Below are 15,251 nucleotides of genomic sequence, written 5' to 3'. Positions count from 1 at the left end.
CGAGCTCTATCACAAGGTGGTAAGGAAATTTTACTCAAATCCATAGCTCTAGCTCTCCCCGTGTACGCCATGTCGGTTTTTAAACTTCCCAAAGATCTTTGTGATAAGCTAACCAGTGTTATGACCGAGTTGTGGTGGAGCAGTGGTAATAACAGAAGGAATATTTCTTGGATTGCTTGGCAAAGACTCTGTAGAAGAAAAGATGAAGGTGGCCTGGGCTTCCACGACATAAGTGGTTTCAACCAAGCTTTGCTCGCAAAACAGGCCTGGCGTATTCTACAGAACCCTCACTCCCTGGTTGCAAGAGTGTTACAGAGCAAATACTGGAAAAATGGTTCTTTTATGGACTGTGGGCTTGGATCGCGACCTTCTTTTGCTTGGAGAAGTATATTACATGGAAGAGAGCTGATCAAGAAAGGGATGGTAAGAAAGCTTGGCGATGGCAGGATGACAAAGGTCTGGACAAACAACTGGATCATTGACCTTCTTCCTCGTCCACCGATGTATCTTCCTGATGCAGTTATAGACTTGTCAATGACAGTAGATGAGCTCCTCATCCCTCATACTGGCCTTTGGGATGTGCATAAAGGACGTCAGAGGTTTGTTGAGAAGGATGCTATCTTGATCCTTAAGCTCAAAACAATTCAATATCGTCAGGACTCGTTGCAATGGGGTTTTACCAAAGATGGCACTTATACATCTAGGAGTGGCTATGGCTTCAGGACTCCATTCGTGCCTCCCAAGTCCCAGAGACTAGTAGGCCCCCTCCTCTAGAACGCAAGCTATCGCACAATATATGGAAACTCAAAACTGTTCCAAAGATCAGGCATTTCATTTGGAGAGCCATGGCAGGTGCTTTAGCAGTCGCTGACCAATTAAGATCCCGGGGCATACAAGTTGACCCTCTGCGTAAGATTTGTGGAAACAGCAGAGAGACCATTTGTCATGTGTTATTCTCATGTTCTTTTGCTCAGGATGCTTGGAAGAAAGCTAACCTCCCGTTACCTCGCGGTGGTCTCTCTTCAAACTCTGTTTTCCTAAATATGCATCACCTTGTAGAGTGCTCCAAGAAACAGAACTGTTCTGTCAACCTCAAGCGGAGTTTACCTTGGATCTTATGGCATCTATGGAAGGCTAGAAACATGATGATCTTCGAGAAGGTTCAAGTCTCTCCAGAAACCGTTATTAAAAAGGCTGAGGAAGACTCGTCTATTTGGTTTGAAGTGAACGCCTCAGCGGAAGATATGATCTCGCCAATACTACCAGCCATGCCAGGTGCGCCTCCCTGGAAGAAGCCTCCTCCTGGTTCTCTCAAGTGCAACATAGGTGCCTCATGGATTAATAACTCCACTAACTGTGGAGCATAGTGGCTATTGCGTGATCATCAAGGCAGGGTTATACTACACAGTAGACGATCCTATTCCTCTGTCCAATCTCAAGAAGATGCAGAATTACTAGGGACCTACTGGGCGGTTGATTGTTTGAAGACCATGAGGTTCGAACAAATCATATTTGAATCCTCTTTTCGTCTAGCAAAAGTTCGGCTACAAGGCCACCATGCTGCAGTTGATGCTTCTCCTCCCATTGTACGAGACATCATTACGAAGCTCCAACAGATGCAAGCGTGGAGTTTGGACTATGCGGTACCATCCAGAAACACTGCAGCTTTGAAAATTGCGGAGAGTGCAACTACGTACCATAAATACCACTCCTACATCTCCAAGGAGGGTCCAAGTTGGCTCCATTCTCATCTGGAATCAGAAGCAAATGGTTTGAACCTCAACGCTTCTTGAAACCTATTTCCTGGTTATCTATAACGAGCCTCTGGAGCTCGTAGCCTCTTGTTGTGACTTATCTCTTTGTCCCTTTTGGGTTCTCTTTATTTCTTTCCTCGCTTTGTCCTTTTTGTTTTTACTACATGCCTTTGCTTCATGTACCCAAAACAATGTTTGCCTATCAGGCTTAATGAATTTCAATGTTAAAAAAAAAGAACTAATCTATTTTATAACACTAAATGCGTTTTTTGGAACTAACTAGATTAGCTAAACAAACATATTAAAATAATAATAATAAGGATGGTAAACGCATGCGTTGATATGTTTGAGTTTAGGTAGATTGTAGTTAGGGGTGGACACAAATCGGATATCCAAAATTTTAGAGGTATTCGTGATCGAAATCGTTTCGTTCGAATGATCAATTATCCGATCTTATTTGATCCATAGTCACTTGGATATTCAAGGACACTAAATATCTAGATTATTTTAGATTTTTGACTAGATATCCGATTTGATCCGTTCAAATAAATAAAAACTAAAAAATACTTAAAAAATTCCAAAATAATATTAAATAATAAATAATTTAATAAATTATTAAAAATACTATAAAACTTATATACACTATATTATTTATATAACTTATATATATATATATATTTATAAATTTTTAAATATACGTATATATATGCACATAACGGAAGCAAATATATATATATACTATAAAACTTAGAAATATTAGTATTTTTTATTTGTTTTATTTTTTACAGATATTTTATATTAGTATTTGTTTTGTTTCGTAGAGTCACGGATGTTTAGATTTTTTTTATTAGAATCAAAATGGATAACAAATCGAATCGACAATTTTGTCCAGCTCTAACTGTTGCTATAAATATGATCACTAGAATATTTTAAAACCTTTGGTGATTGGTACTCTCTATGCCACTATAGTCTATAGTCAACGTATATTTCTACAAAAGTTATAGTTCCAACTTTATATTTAAGGATTATATAAAATTTAAGTTACAAAGCTGAAATAGTCTACTTTGTTTTCGGAATATATTGTGTAAGAATTTAGAAGTACACCAACATGACTAAAATCACTGTCAATCTATTCATAAAAGTATCTCTATATAGATATGGCAGAATTAATTAAATTGGGCCAGTTCAAATAGAATCTGATCAATTATTACATTTTGTAGCATATATATAATTTCATAGACATTAGAGTACGAAGCATGGATACACTTCATTTGTCTATAATCTATATAGAGCGCAAAAGTCGGATCGAATTATAAAAATGGAGTAGGTGGAGTCAAAGAGTTAAAGACCAAAAGACACAGAGTTAAGTTATGTCTTCAAAATGTCAATACCGTTTAGCCTTTCAACTTAAAATTTTGACGAGCACGAGTACGTAGATTAAAACTCTTTTTTTTTTCTGTTCTTCTGTCCGACACAAAAGTTTCCATCTCGAACCAGTTAAACTAATGGCGTTTGTGTAAGCTGATTTATGTTTTAGCAAAATAAATTTTTTTTTTTTTTGAAAACTAGCAAAATAAAATTGTTTGCTTAAATAATTCTATAGGGTTTATATGTAATATTTGATAACTGCGTTATTTTGTATTAATTAGGTGGCCGGACATCTTTGCTCTATTGTATACTAAAATACATATTACAACAAAACTGACAATTATCACTATACTTATTATATAAATATTGGATTAGGACATGAGCTTGAATAATGTTGGAATGTTTTTCTTCTTTTTTTTGCCAAATATAATGTTAATGTTGGAATGTTGGATGCTTCTGTTTGTATTATGCTTTTGCTGGAATATCATTCGATTCGTTTGACGTATTATTGTAGACAGATATCTCTTGAAATCTGGCTCATAACTTGCATGTGCAACGTTGATAAAAAAAATTTGATAAAAAAAACAAAAAAAACTTGCATGTGCAACGTAAGACATACAATTTATATATGAATCAATCAAGAAATTTATTCATTTGTTATGCAAGAATTAATAAATTTCATGTGGTATTTTATAATAATGTTTCTTCACATACAGTGTATAACTAAGAATTACAAAGAAATCTCATTGGTACAGTGGTTTGAAGGATTCAATATTATATCTTATAAATAATGGGTTCATCAATTTATACTAAGAACATCATTTTCTAACTTTGAGTAATATAATAAATTGTATTGAGCCGGCATTGGATACATCATACCGGAAAATGTACTTTGGTAACAAATTATACGATCGTTCAAGACGTTAAATTAAAGATAATGCATATATAAAAAAAAGGAGAAAACTGAAATATTATATATATATCTACTATATTAATTTAGGATCTGTTTTTTTATCTACCGATTAAGGTTGTTAGACACTTTTGGACCTTTTTTAGAATTAGATAATCCTAACAACCAAACACCTAAAATATTTCGATTATTTGAATTACATCTACTATATTATATTCGATTTTTGTATTATGTTTAGATGAGATTCTTTACTCTAGAATCTAATAATCCTATCATCCAAACACTTTCAATATTACGATCATTTGTATTATTTCCATTTTTTGGACATTCTCTAAACTCTGATAAACCTATCATCCAATCATTTAAAATATCACAATCAAGTTACATACCTTATACTAAATCAACTATATAATTTGCTTCTCTTGCCAGTTTCCACGTTCTGCATCTCCCACCAACTCAGTTTATATTTTGACTGCTACACCAATTCTGGTCATATTGTGACTACTTTCATCACTCAATAAGTTGTCATTGCACTCATAAATATCCACCTGCCACACCAACTCATTTCATATTTATAAAACTTTCATCATTCCAAAATTGACACAACGTATATAATTACATGACTTTTCTGCAATGCACCAATCCATTGAGTAATCAGTATAAAGAAGATTTTTAATCATAAGCCACAACCTCATCTATGTTCACTTCATTTCACGATACTTATATGTATCAATAAAACAAAATCATTTATATTTCTTTTATAAATGATTAAAAATCTTCTAATGTGAAAGTAGAAGATTAATTTTTGAATGATTAATTTAAATATATATAAATATTTTATAAATGATACTTCTTTTATATATATAAATATTTTAAAAATAATGTTCATTTGTACTTTTTGATAATTATACAGTTTTATATCAAATTTTATTAATTTTATACAAACTAATTTAATATATTTTAACCAAAATAAATAGATAAAAATATTTAACATTATGTTTTAAATATATACATATCTGTTTTTAAGTATAATTTAAAATAAATAATTTTTATTTTATCTTAGTTTTATATTTAAAATATTTTAAAATTTAAAATTTTGTTTAGAAAAACACCTTTTTGTCATGGTAGAGGAAAACAACTAATCTAAACTATTAATGCCGAAGTATAAATAGTATTTACCCCTTAGAGTTGCACAAAAATTATATAATCATGCCACTATCATCAAAACGACGTAGTTTTATTTATTTCTTATAAACTTTTGTTGCTCTAAATTGGGCTTACGAATTGTTAATGGCCCAGATTATTAATGTTAAATTTTGAATTTTACCAAACCCAACACAGAAAATCAAAACGTGTTGTTTCAAAATCTACTGACCCCTTTGCAAACCAATCCATTCAAATACAATTACAAAATGTTCTTCGTATCAAAAAGTTTCTACACCATTATACATGTTTTGTATTACATATGCATGATATAAACAGAGTATAATATTCTTTATGACTATGTTGACCAACATTTTGTATAATAATTTTATAAATGTACAGTTTGATATTTTTATGGTTTAGATTTTGGTTCGCAATATCAAATATTTATTATTGTTTGTCAATTTGTTATATTTTTGTATGCGTATAATATGCTCCTTAAATATCGTATTGTTTTAGATTTTGCATATAAAATTGTACCTAATTAAACTTTTTTCCTTCAATATATTTGCATGATAACATTTTAATTTTGAAAAATTACATAAAATTTTTAAAATCATTAAATTGAAAACTACATAAAATTTTGAAACATTGTCGTATAACTAAAATTTATATAATTATAAATAAAATAAAATAATATTTTATAAAATTTAAAATATTATTATAGTTTTATTTCTACTATTATATTATTTATTGTTATAATGATGATTTACGAGTTAAACCTATATATTCCAAAATAAAATTAAATAATACTTTAAAAATGGTAAAATATTATTATATTTCTATTTATATTGTTGTATTACTCATTTTTAAGTTAACGATAATTCACCTTAATTTATATATATATATATTATATCTGTGTGTATACACAAATGAACAACTAAAACAAATGACAATTTAAAACAAATAATGCAGTTGATGCTTATAAACTATAAATTCATATTAAATACTGGTAAGTGGTAAAATATATACATTAAGAAAATTTAGACTATTAACAAATTTTTTCTGTTTCTTTCGTGGACAAATTTTTTCTACTGGGCTTCGCATATACTTTTCCTTTCAAACTTTAACAAATCGGGCCTATTTGTGTGGATAGAGTTTCGTAAAACAATTTTCATAACAACTTTTTTTGGTACATTTCCATTAATTTTTAATTTTTTAAAATCCTGTAATTAAAAATTTAAAATATTTAAACTTACATAACTAACTGATAATAAAATTGAGTTAAAAACCCCAAAATAATATATTGATACTAATAAAATTGATATTTATATATTTTAAAATTTTATAATCAGATACTCAACAAACCGAACGAAATACACCAATATCAAAAATCAACAAATATGAAAGCCATCAAATTTATGTTTAACATTTAATCATTCCAAACATACATCCGCGCGGGCGCGCGGGTCCAAAATCTAGTATATAATTAATCAGCGGAAATGAACTCAGATGGTTGAAGAATCCATGGAGCCCCGGTTCGAAATTCAACACTGACAACATTATAGAAAAAAACGAAAACCAACTTTGCAAGACTAAAGTACTAAATATAGGATACTTAATCCCACTTCAATAGTTGACAACAGACGAACACGAAAAATCTTAAAACTAAAGTCTTCAAGGAACCCAACAATATATCTTTGCATACGATATCATCTCAAGCTCTTTCAAATGGATTATTTGGTTGTGAAAACTTCATCTCAGTGTCTAAAGGAGCTGGGTTACGACTATTTACGTTCCTCATAGCCCCTCCATTAACGCCTAGAAAATCCAAAGTCAACCTATCAGAGCCTCCCATGCTAAGACTGTTACCGAAATGAAGGTCGAAAATGCTGCTACCAGATCGACCTTGTTGATCTGTTGTCGTAGCTAGAGAGTTCATTAAACCATGAAGGTTTCCATTCTCATTATCTCCAAAGTCATTAACAACCGCACTTGACGAAGATGAAGAAGTTAACCCTCTTAGCAAAGCAGAAGGATCGTTGTTGTCAGCACCATCAGCGAAAAGTGAAGGAACACTTATATGATCAGAGTGCTTGATATTGTGTTGAAAGTTTCCGAGGTTGAACAAGTTGTTGTTGTTGTTATTGATTATGTTATCACCGAGGCTGATCATACCGTGCTGGTTCGTGAGACTCTGGTCGTTGTGCGGCAATAATCCTTGGTTTGAAGAGCATTGCAAGAGGAAATTGTTTGGGCCGGGATAAGGGTTTGTGGGCTGAGGAACGAAGTCTTCAAACTTTTGGGAAGATGAACTGTTCAGATTGTATCCTGCAGCTAGAGGGGTAAAACCAGTGTTTGAGTTGTTACCAAAATGATTGTGCGAGAGAGCAGAAGAAGCACCGCCGTAAAATCCATGTCTGCCACCACCTCCATTAACGGCTGCCATTGCCGTGAAGCTCACGGTAGGGCTTCTTGTTGACTCTTGTATTAATGCATCACAGAATGCCCTGTGTGTAATGTAACTGTCTCTTCTGAAATATCACCCAAAAAATGTAACTAAGATAAAATTATAGTGTATGTATAGACAAATGAAAAGATTAATATTTTAGAACATAAAAATAAATATCAACCCTAGAATTGCACAGTGGTTGTTAACCACTCCTACTATATCACGCAGACCACAATATTCATTACTCAAGCAATTAAACTAACCCCTCCTGTAATACATAAAGCACATGCATAATCTAGTTATTCTAGAGAGAGAGAGAGAGAGAGAGAGAGAAGAAGGAGAGAGAAGTGGGTGAGACCCACAAGAAGAGGAGTTACATGGAAAGAGGAACCTGCAAAGGTGAAGAAGAAAACAAAAGTGGGAATGCATGGAAACAAATCCAACTCACATGTGACCAAATTTAGCATCTTTTATTTTCTCCTTTCTTCACTGCCTTCCTCATTTACTCTACTCATTAGCAACCAACCAAATAAATTGATAGATCCAGTGTGCGTATATGCATATGTGTTCATGTCCCTATGTAGGAAATATGTTATTCCGTGACCAATATAGATGATGATATCTAAACGCGTAGATTTCAGTCACAAGTCAAGATATATAGAGAGAGCGCACCAAACTCATGTATTGTACATAGCTTGCATAATCATTCGTTAAATAATTAATATTCACTGACCGACATGCTTTTTTAGCTGGAATTTCAAGCAGAAGCCAGAGTACGATACCTTATAAATATACCGACATGTAAACTCGAAGTAAGAAATGCTTCTAGTTTCGCACAACAAAATGATGACCGCTATAGACTATAAGATCTATGGACTAACCAACACGTTTTTATAACAATTATTAACGTATATATGCTCTTTTCCCACTATAGTATTAATCGTTTCTCATTTCATATGATACATATAGTATGAACAAAATTATTGTATGAAACCAAGAAAGAGTTTACCTAGAGAAGATGGTACCACAGTCACATCGATACTCTTTGGTACCACAGATTTTAGAGTGAGCTTTCCAGTCAGATTGAACAGCATAACGCTTAGAGCATTTCTCGCAATTCCACTTCTTCTCACCGTGCTTCCGGTAATAATGCTTCTTTATTCCGGTGAGGTCTCCAAGAGCACGTGACGGGTCATGGTGGACACACGTGGGCTCCGGACAAATATATACCTTCCTCCTCACTTCTTTGTTCGACTTTTGTATCAGCTTCCATGGAAGGTTGTGTCCTCTCCTGTGAAGCTGTAGATTCTGTTCTCTTTGAAATCCTTTGTTACACACTTCGCATAGGAATCTGTTCGTCGCCATGATCGTCTTTGGAGATAACGCTATCACTTCAGCATCTGGATCTGTTCAATCAAAAGACAAATTAATATATTGACCACCAGAACAAAACCATTACTCAAGAGAATATTATATAAGAAAATTGAATAGACTAAAATTCTCGTTAAACTTTTTGAATAGAGTACAAGAATTTCTAAATAATATATAATCTAGTCAGATCGAATGATGATAATCTAATTCCTGATTATCAAGAATGATAACAAAGAAAAGTGAATTAAAATTTAGGGTTCTTATATTTTTTGTATTTCCTCCCAAAAGGAAAAGTCTTCACTGAGGCTTACTGATTCCTTTTATTTAGTGGAATATGAACACACTTATATGTTTGTGTACAGCAACAAATATAAATAACGGAGTTATTGGGTACTCACATGAGTTTCCGGGTTGGTTTCTTCGTTTTTTGGGTGGTGGTGCTGGTGGAGCAACAGAGTTGGGTTGTTGGATCATCGTCATCGCCGTCTCTTCACGGTTAAAGTTGTTTGCTCCGGTGGCGGCGCTGGGGAGGAGGAAAGACTGAGTGGAGGATGATGAAATTGTTTTGTTGTACGATGAAGACATCTTCTCAGGTTCTGCTTTTGCTTAATCTACAAAGATCCAATAATAAAATAATTTAAAAGTGATGAGAGAAGAGAGAAATGAAATATGATTCAGAAGAAAACGAAAGTAAGGAATTATAACAGGAAGAAGCCGTAGAGATTGACGACATGAAAAGAAAATTTATATCACTAGAAGACATTTACGAGAACAAATATAAATCCAAAGAGTTATTTTTAATTTGTAGTTTTTGACAGAAGACATAGTATGAGTTGTTTTTATTGTAACTAAGTCTTGAGATGCAGAGAAAGAAACCAAGAAGAAGAAGGTCAATAAAAGCTAAAACTCAGAGACAAAGAAAGAAACCAAGTAGATGATGATAATGTTAGAGGATGAAGAAGAAGCCATAGGCAAATATAATAAATATACAAATACACACACCTTAAAGAAAAAGCCCTATCACTTTTCTTTCCCTCTTGCTTTGTTGCTCTGTTTTTTTTTAAAATAATTGGGATTGAGTCTTGTAAAATCTCGTTATAATATTATATATAGCTACTGTCCATTTCCCTTTTTCACTACTAAAGAAAAAAATAATGTTTTTGAAAAACAAATCTAATTAAAATTTGGTACGTTTCTATTCTGTAACGTATGAGTGGTTTATTGATTAAGCGTCATCATGATCTAACCGTAGTTTTTTTTTATCAAAATGATCTAACCGTAGTTAACTAACTTTTGTAATTTTAAAAGTTTTACTCCTCTTCATTTGTGAATTAATTTAAATTTCACTTATAAATATTCATATATAAAAAAGCAGTGTTACATTGTCATAAAATTAATATCTAAAATCATTTCCCTTATATTGCAATATAAAATCAAATTTAAATAAATTGTAAACTAGTTTTAGCCTTTAATTTTAACATTCGATACATTAATATTTTAAAACTTTTTCAAAAGAATGGGGAAGATTAGAGTCTGTGTCATTGTAAAACGGTGGGATGTGTAGGGCTGGGCCAAAAATCCGAACCCGAAAAACCGAACCGAACCCGATCCGAAAAAGTAGCACCGAACCCGAATTGAAATTGATTAAATATCTGAACGGGTTCAAAATTTCGGTATTTAAAGAACCGAAACCGAACCCGATCCGAACCGAAATATTTTGGGTAGCCGAATGTATCCGAAATAAATTTATATACTTAAATATATACATTATTTTTATATATAATGTATATTAAAAACATTAAAAATATATAAGATATCCTTAAGTTTTCCAAAATACTCAAAAAATATATGCAAATAGTCAAAAGTAAATGTTTAAAATAGCTAAAGTATACTGAAAACATCAAAATAGTTAAATATCTATTGATTCTTTATCCAAATATTCAAAGAAAACTAATTTATATGTTAAATTAAGGTATTTTGACATATATGTTATAAAAATTTATATGTAATATATTATCTTTCTTATAGATTTTGAAAATTTAAAGTATATAATGAATTTTGAAAATTTAAAAACATTTTAAATGGGTTATCCGAACCCGAACCGAATCCGCAAAGATCCGAACCGAACCCGAACCAAAATTTAGAAATATCCGAATGGGGCTGAAATCTTTAACCCCGAAAATCCGAAACCCGAATAGAATGAACCGAAATCCGAATGGGTACCCGAACGCCCAGTCCTTAGGAATGTGAGCACATGCAGGTGTGGTCAGGGTGGCTACCTCATACTCCTTCTCGTGTCTCTCGTATGGCTTTAACAAATCATTTCTTTTTCTCTTCATCTAAGTCATAATTTTTGTATCTAAACAACCAAATCCTTCACTACTTTTCGTCTATTTTTCTGTTTACCTAGAATATTATCTTGCACACTAGCCACGACAGTGTACACAAAAAGTATTACTAAGTTTTTAAAAATCATATGATTTTATGTATATTTTTGTTATTTATAGTGGATGAATTAATTTATTAATTATGTTATTTTTATAAATCGAACTATTTATTTTTAATCTGCTATAGTATCATTTTAACTTCATTTTTTCAAATCACTTTTGTGAATTTTTTGTTTGTTTGCAACTATTGATATCTAATTATTTTGAAATTTTACTTATAAGATAAGTACATATATAGTGATTAACCATAATTTTCATTGCTATAATGAAAACTTATTTATTCTATACGAAAATACAATGTACACTGTAAATACAAAATATCTTTTAGCATTACAAAGAAACAAAGTTTACCAAAACCTTTTATTCAAATAAAACAAAACAGTAAAAATCAGTTGAACGCGTGTGTTCCAGTGTATGATGACATGATGTTATTAAAGAGTATTAGCAAATTATTATTCCCTCCATATCATTTTAACGGATGTTTAAGATTTTTACACAAAAATTAAGAAAATACAAATTTTTATGCATTAGCATTAAATTAAACTAATTCAACCAATAAAAAACGGATGTAATATTTTGTGATTGGTCAAAAAATTTAAATAACAATAAATTATATCTAGAATTGTAAGAACATCAATTATTATGAAACAAGATACTTCCTCCGTTCCTATAAGATGATTGTTCTGGAAAAAAATATTTTTAAAAGATGGTTGTTTTATGTTTTCTATGAAAAAAGGCAAATTTTAAAAAAATTAATTGGTTTTATTGGATTAATATTGGCCAAAAGTTGTTGAAAATTGAAAACTACAGAAAACAATAAGTTTATTATAGTGATTTAATGAATTTTTTTTAATATATGTGAAAACACTAAAAATTTATCTTTTAAAAACAGAGGGAGCAAAAATCTTTAAATACCACTTAAAGTGATACAAAGAGAATAATATTTATGACTCTTAAGGTAGAAAACATGGAGAGACGCCTCAGACCTCTGTTTCTCTGCTGAAGTTTATAGATAAAGGAGTGCGCAATCGGATATCTTTATTGCGTATGGGAGGGAGTCCAATATTTTCGAGAGCTTTAACGGATTGGTTTGCCACAAAAAGCTAGTGAGAGATTAAGTTGTTTTTCTTCTTAGTTCTTTCTTTCTCAAACTCTAGAACTCTAAAACAAAGTTACACATGATGTAAAACAAATTTTTTGATTTGAATAAATTTAACATTCTTTCAAAAAAAAATTATGACTCTTTTCATTGTAACTATTAATACCCTATTAATTACAATTGTTCATTTATATGAAAAAATAAATGTGTTAAAAGTAACTATATGCAACAAGACAGTTGATCAGCTAGCCAAATGATCGACAAAACTATTAGAAACCACATTACTTCCACTTATAAGTATTTCCTAACCCAAGACTACATGACTGATGATTCCAGTGTTTTGAAAACTTGACCGGACCGGCCAGTCAAACCGATACGACCATGACTTGACTCGTTAAAGAAGACGAGTTCTGTTTGATTTAAAAGTTCAAATTTGAGAAAATCCGGCAAATCCAACTAAAAACCGGTAAAACTAGTGACCAGATCAATTTTAAGATTCGGTTACAAATAATCAAGATATATTAATGTGTTTCCAATTATTACTAAAATTTAGTATTTCAAAATTGATTTTTGACTATCACTATTTAATTTTATTTTCTTAAAAATAATGTAAACAAAAATCTCTTTTTGACTCTCATATATTCTTTTTATTTTGCCATATTCATAAAATTAGAAACTTTAGTTGTAAGAATAAATAAATATAGTAATTTTAACGGTTAATCATTTGGTTTTTACCAATTTTAATTTATATAGTATTCACTTATTTAGTGTATATACCTGGGTTTATGATTATTGTTTATTTTCTAGTTACTAAAAAAGAAAATAAAGAACCTATCATATACTCCCTCCGTTCCACTTTAAGCGAAGTTTTAAGATTTTTATTTTGGTTCATAATATGTGATGTTCTCACTATTCTAAGTAAAATTAAATGTCATTCAAATTTTGTGACCAATTACAAAATCATGTACTATTTTGTTATTGGTTAAACTTGTTTTATTTAATGTGATTTTTATATAACCAAGATAAAGTGCATAAAATTTTATATTTTCTTAATAATTGTGCAAAAACCTTAAACATCACTTAAAATGGTACAGAGGGAGTATAAAACTACTTTTAGATTCTTATACTATATATATGTGGATATTAACTTTTAGAAAATAGAAAATTTGGTTCGACCAGTTAAACCGATTCAACCAACCAATCAGTAACTATACTGAATCGGTATCTGATCCGGTAAGTCTATGTTACTGCAGTTTAGCTCATTTGACCAGCTTTCAATTTCCATCTTCTCGAATTCATTATAGATGTTGATATATTCTTTTGCGATAAATTTAACATTTCATACAAAGAACTATATTTAACATGTAACAAGAGACAACTAATGACATTTTATCTTAGTCAACAAAAAGACAACAAGTGACATTTTACATTAAAGCTTCGAATGGTGATGGACCGTACCGCATCACCAACTTTAATAATAGCAAAAAATTTCTATATACCTACGTATCTATATAGTTTTGTTACTACTGGAACCACAATACATTGCAGTTGTCTCGCACGTTACTATTCAAAACTTAAAGTAAGTTTAACTCTTGGCCGTACACGTGTGCTCCAGTGTATTTCCATATTATTATGTATTAACTCAAAGTCAATGTCTTGGACTCCCTACCAAAAGGTGAAAACCAATTAATATGTTAATTAATACAAATATAAATAACTACTAGACCTTGACCCGTCCGACCAGACGGGTGTTTATTTTATATTTTTAGTTTTTTTGTTTATATTAAATGATGAATTTACGATATTTTAAACATAAATTTTAGACTAAAAATAAATTTTGGTAGTAATAATAAAAAGTTAAAATTAAAAATTTAATTAAATATTCAGATATAAAATTTAAATTTTCTAACTAAAATAATATAAAAGCGGGTCATATTTTTTTAATTCTAAAATCTTAGCATCTCTTATAAACAAATAAAATAAATTTATAAAAATATAAAATATATAAACATATTTAGAACTATAATTTCTATTAAAATAAATTTATTAAAGAAAATAATCTTGCGCTGTTGTTATTTATTTATAGATTCGATCCGTAACTGTATAATTATTTTTTTCACTTTAATTTTTCTGTGTCCTAATGATATAATATATATATGTACATTAAACTCTATAACATTATTGTTAATATTACATTTTAAAAATATTTTTTTATTTATTATGTTAAATAATTATATTTTATGATTTTAATTGTCTATTATATCACATTATATCATATAAACAAATCCAATATTTATAACTAATTGAACTTATATTTTGAAACCATTATACTAATAATATATGAATAAATTATTTTATATTATATTTATATGTTATATAAATTGATTATGTTATGTGATTTTAATATTTAATAAGTTAATACAAAATATATAGAGAAATCGATTTTGGTTAATATATGATTAAGGAAATTTATTATTTAAATTAGAAAAATATTAAATGTTTAAATCTATTATTTAAATTCAAATTAGGAAAATACATTTATTAATCAAAAAGACAACAATAATTAAGGAATCTAAATCAGAAAAGACAACAATAATTTTGGAAAACACATTAAATAAACTAAAAAAGACAAGCATTAAAATATGAAACTTAGTTAATTCTCAGTGGCATACATTGTAAATAAAACTGAAAATTAAGGGATATTTTT

General features: G+C 30.2%; 1 protein-coding gene across 4 annotated transcripts; it reads right to left on the bottom strand.

Moving 5' to 3' along the window:
* Positions 1–6,577: 6,577 nt before the first annotated feature.
* LOC108810055 (protein indeterminate-domain 6, chloroplastic-like) lies at positions 6,578–10,073 on the bottom strand. 4 transcript variants are annotated; one of them, XM_056990087.1, is made up of 4 exons: positions 10,001–10,073; positions 9,397–9,609; positions 8,637–9,033; positions 6,578–7,709 (listed from the first exon to the last, which is right to left on the bottom strand). In XM_056990087.1, exons 2-4 carry the CDS (start codon positions 9,581–9,583, stop codon positions 6,893–6,895), a joined length of 1,401 nt encoding a protein of 466 aa, XP_056846067.1. In that variant the 5' UTR covers positions 9,584–9,609; positions 10,001–10,073; the 3' UTR covers positions 6,578–6,892. The 4 variants fall into 4 exon arrangements, with proteins under 4 accessions (XP_056846067.1, XP_056846068.1, XP_056846066.1 ...); XM_056990088.1 differs by lacking the exon at positions 10,001–10,073 and adding an exon at positions 9,926–9,971; XM_056990086.1 differs by lacking the exon at positions 10,001–10,073 and adding an exon at positions 9,704–9,919.
* Positions 10,074–15,251: the final 5,178 nt, after the last annotated feature.

This window comes from Raphanus sativus, chromosome 6, assembly GCF_000801105.2.
Source record: "Raphanus sativus cultivar WK10039 chromosome 6, ASM80110v3, whole genome shotgun sequence".
Classification (NCBI taxonomy): domain Eukaryota; kingdom Viridiplantae; phylum Streptophyta; class Magnoliopsida; order Brassicales; family Brassicaceae; genus Raphanus; species Raphanus sativus.
This window is presented reverse-complemented; position numbering and strand designations above follow the sequence as displayed.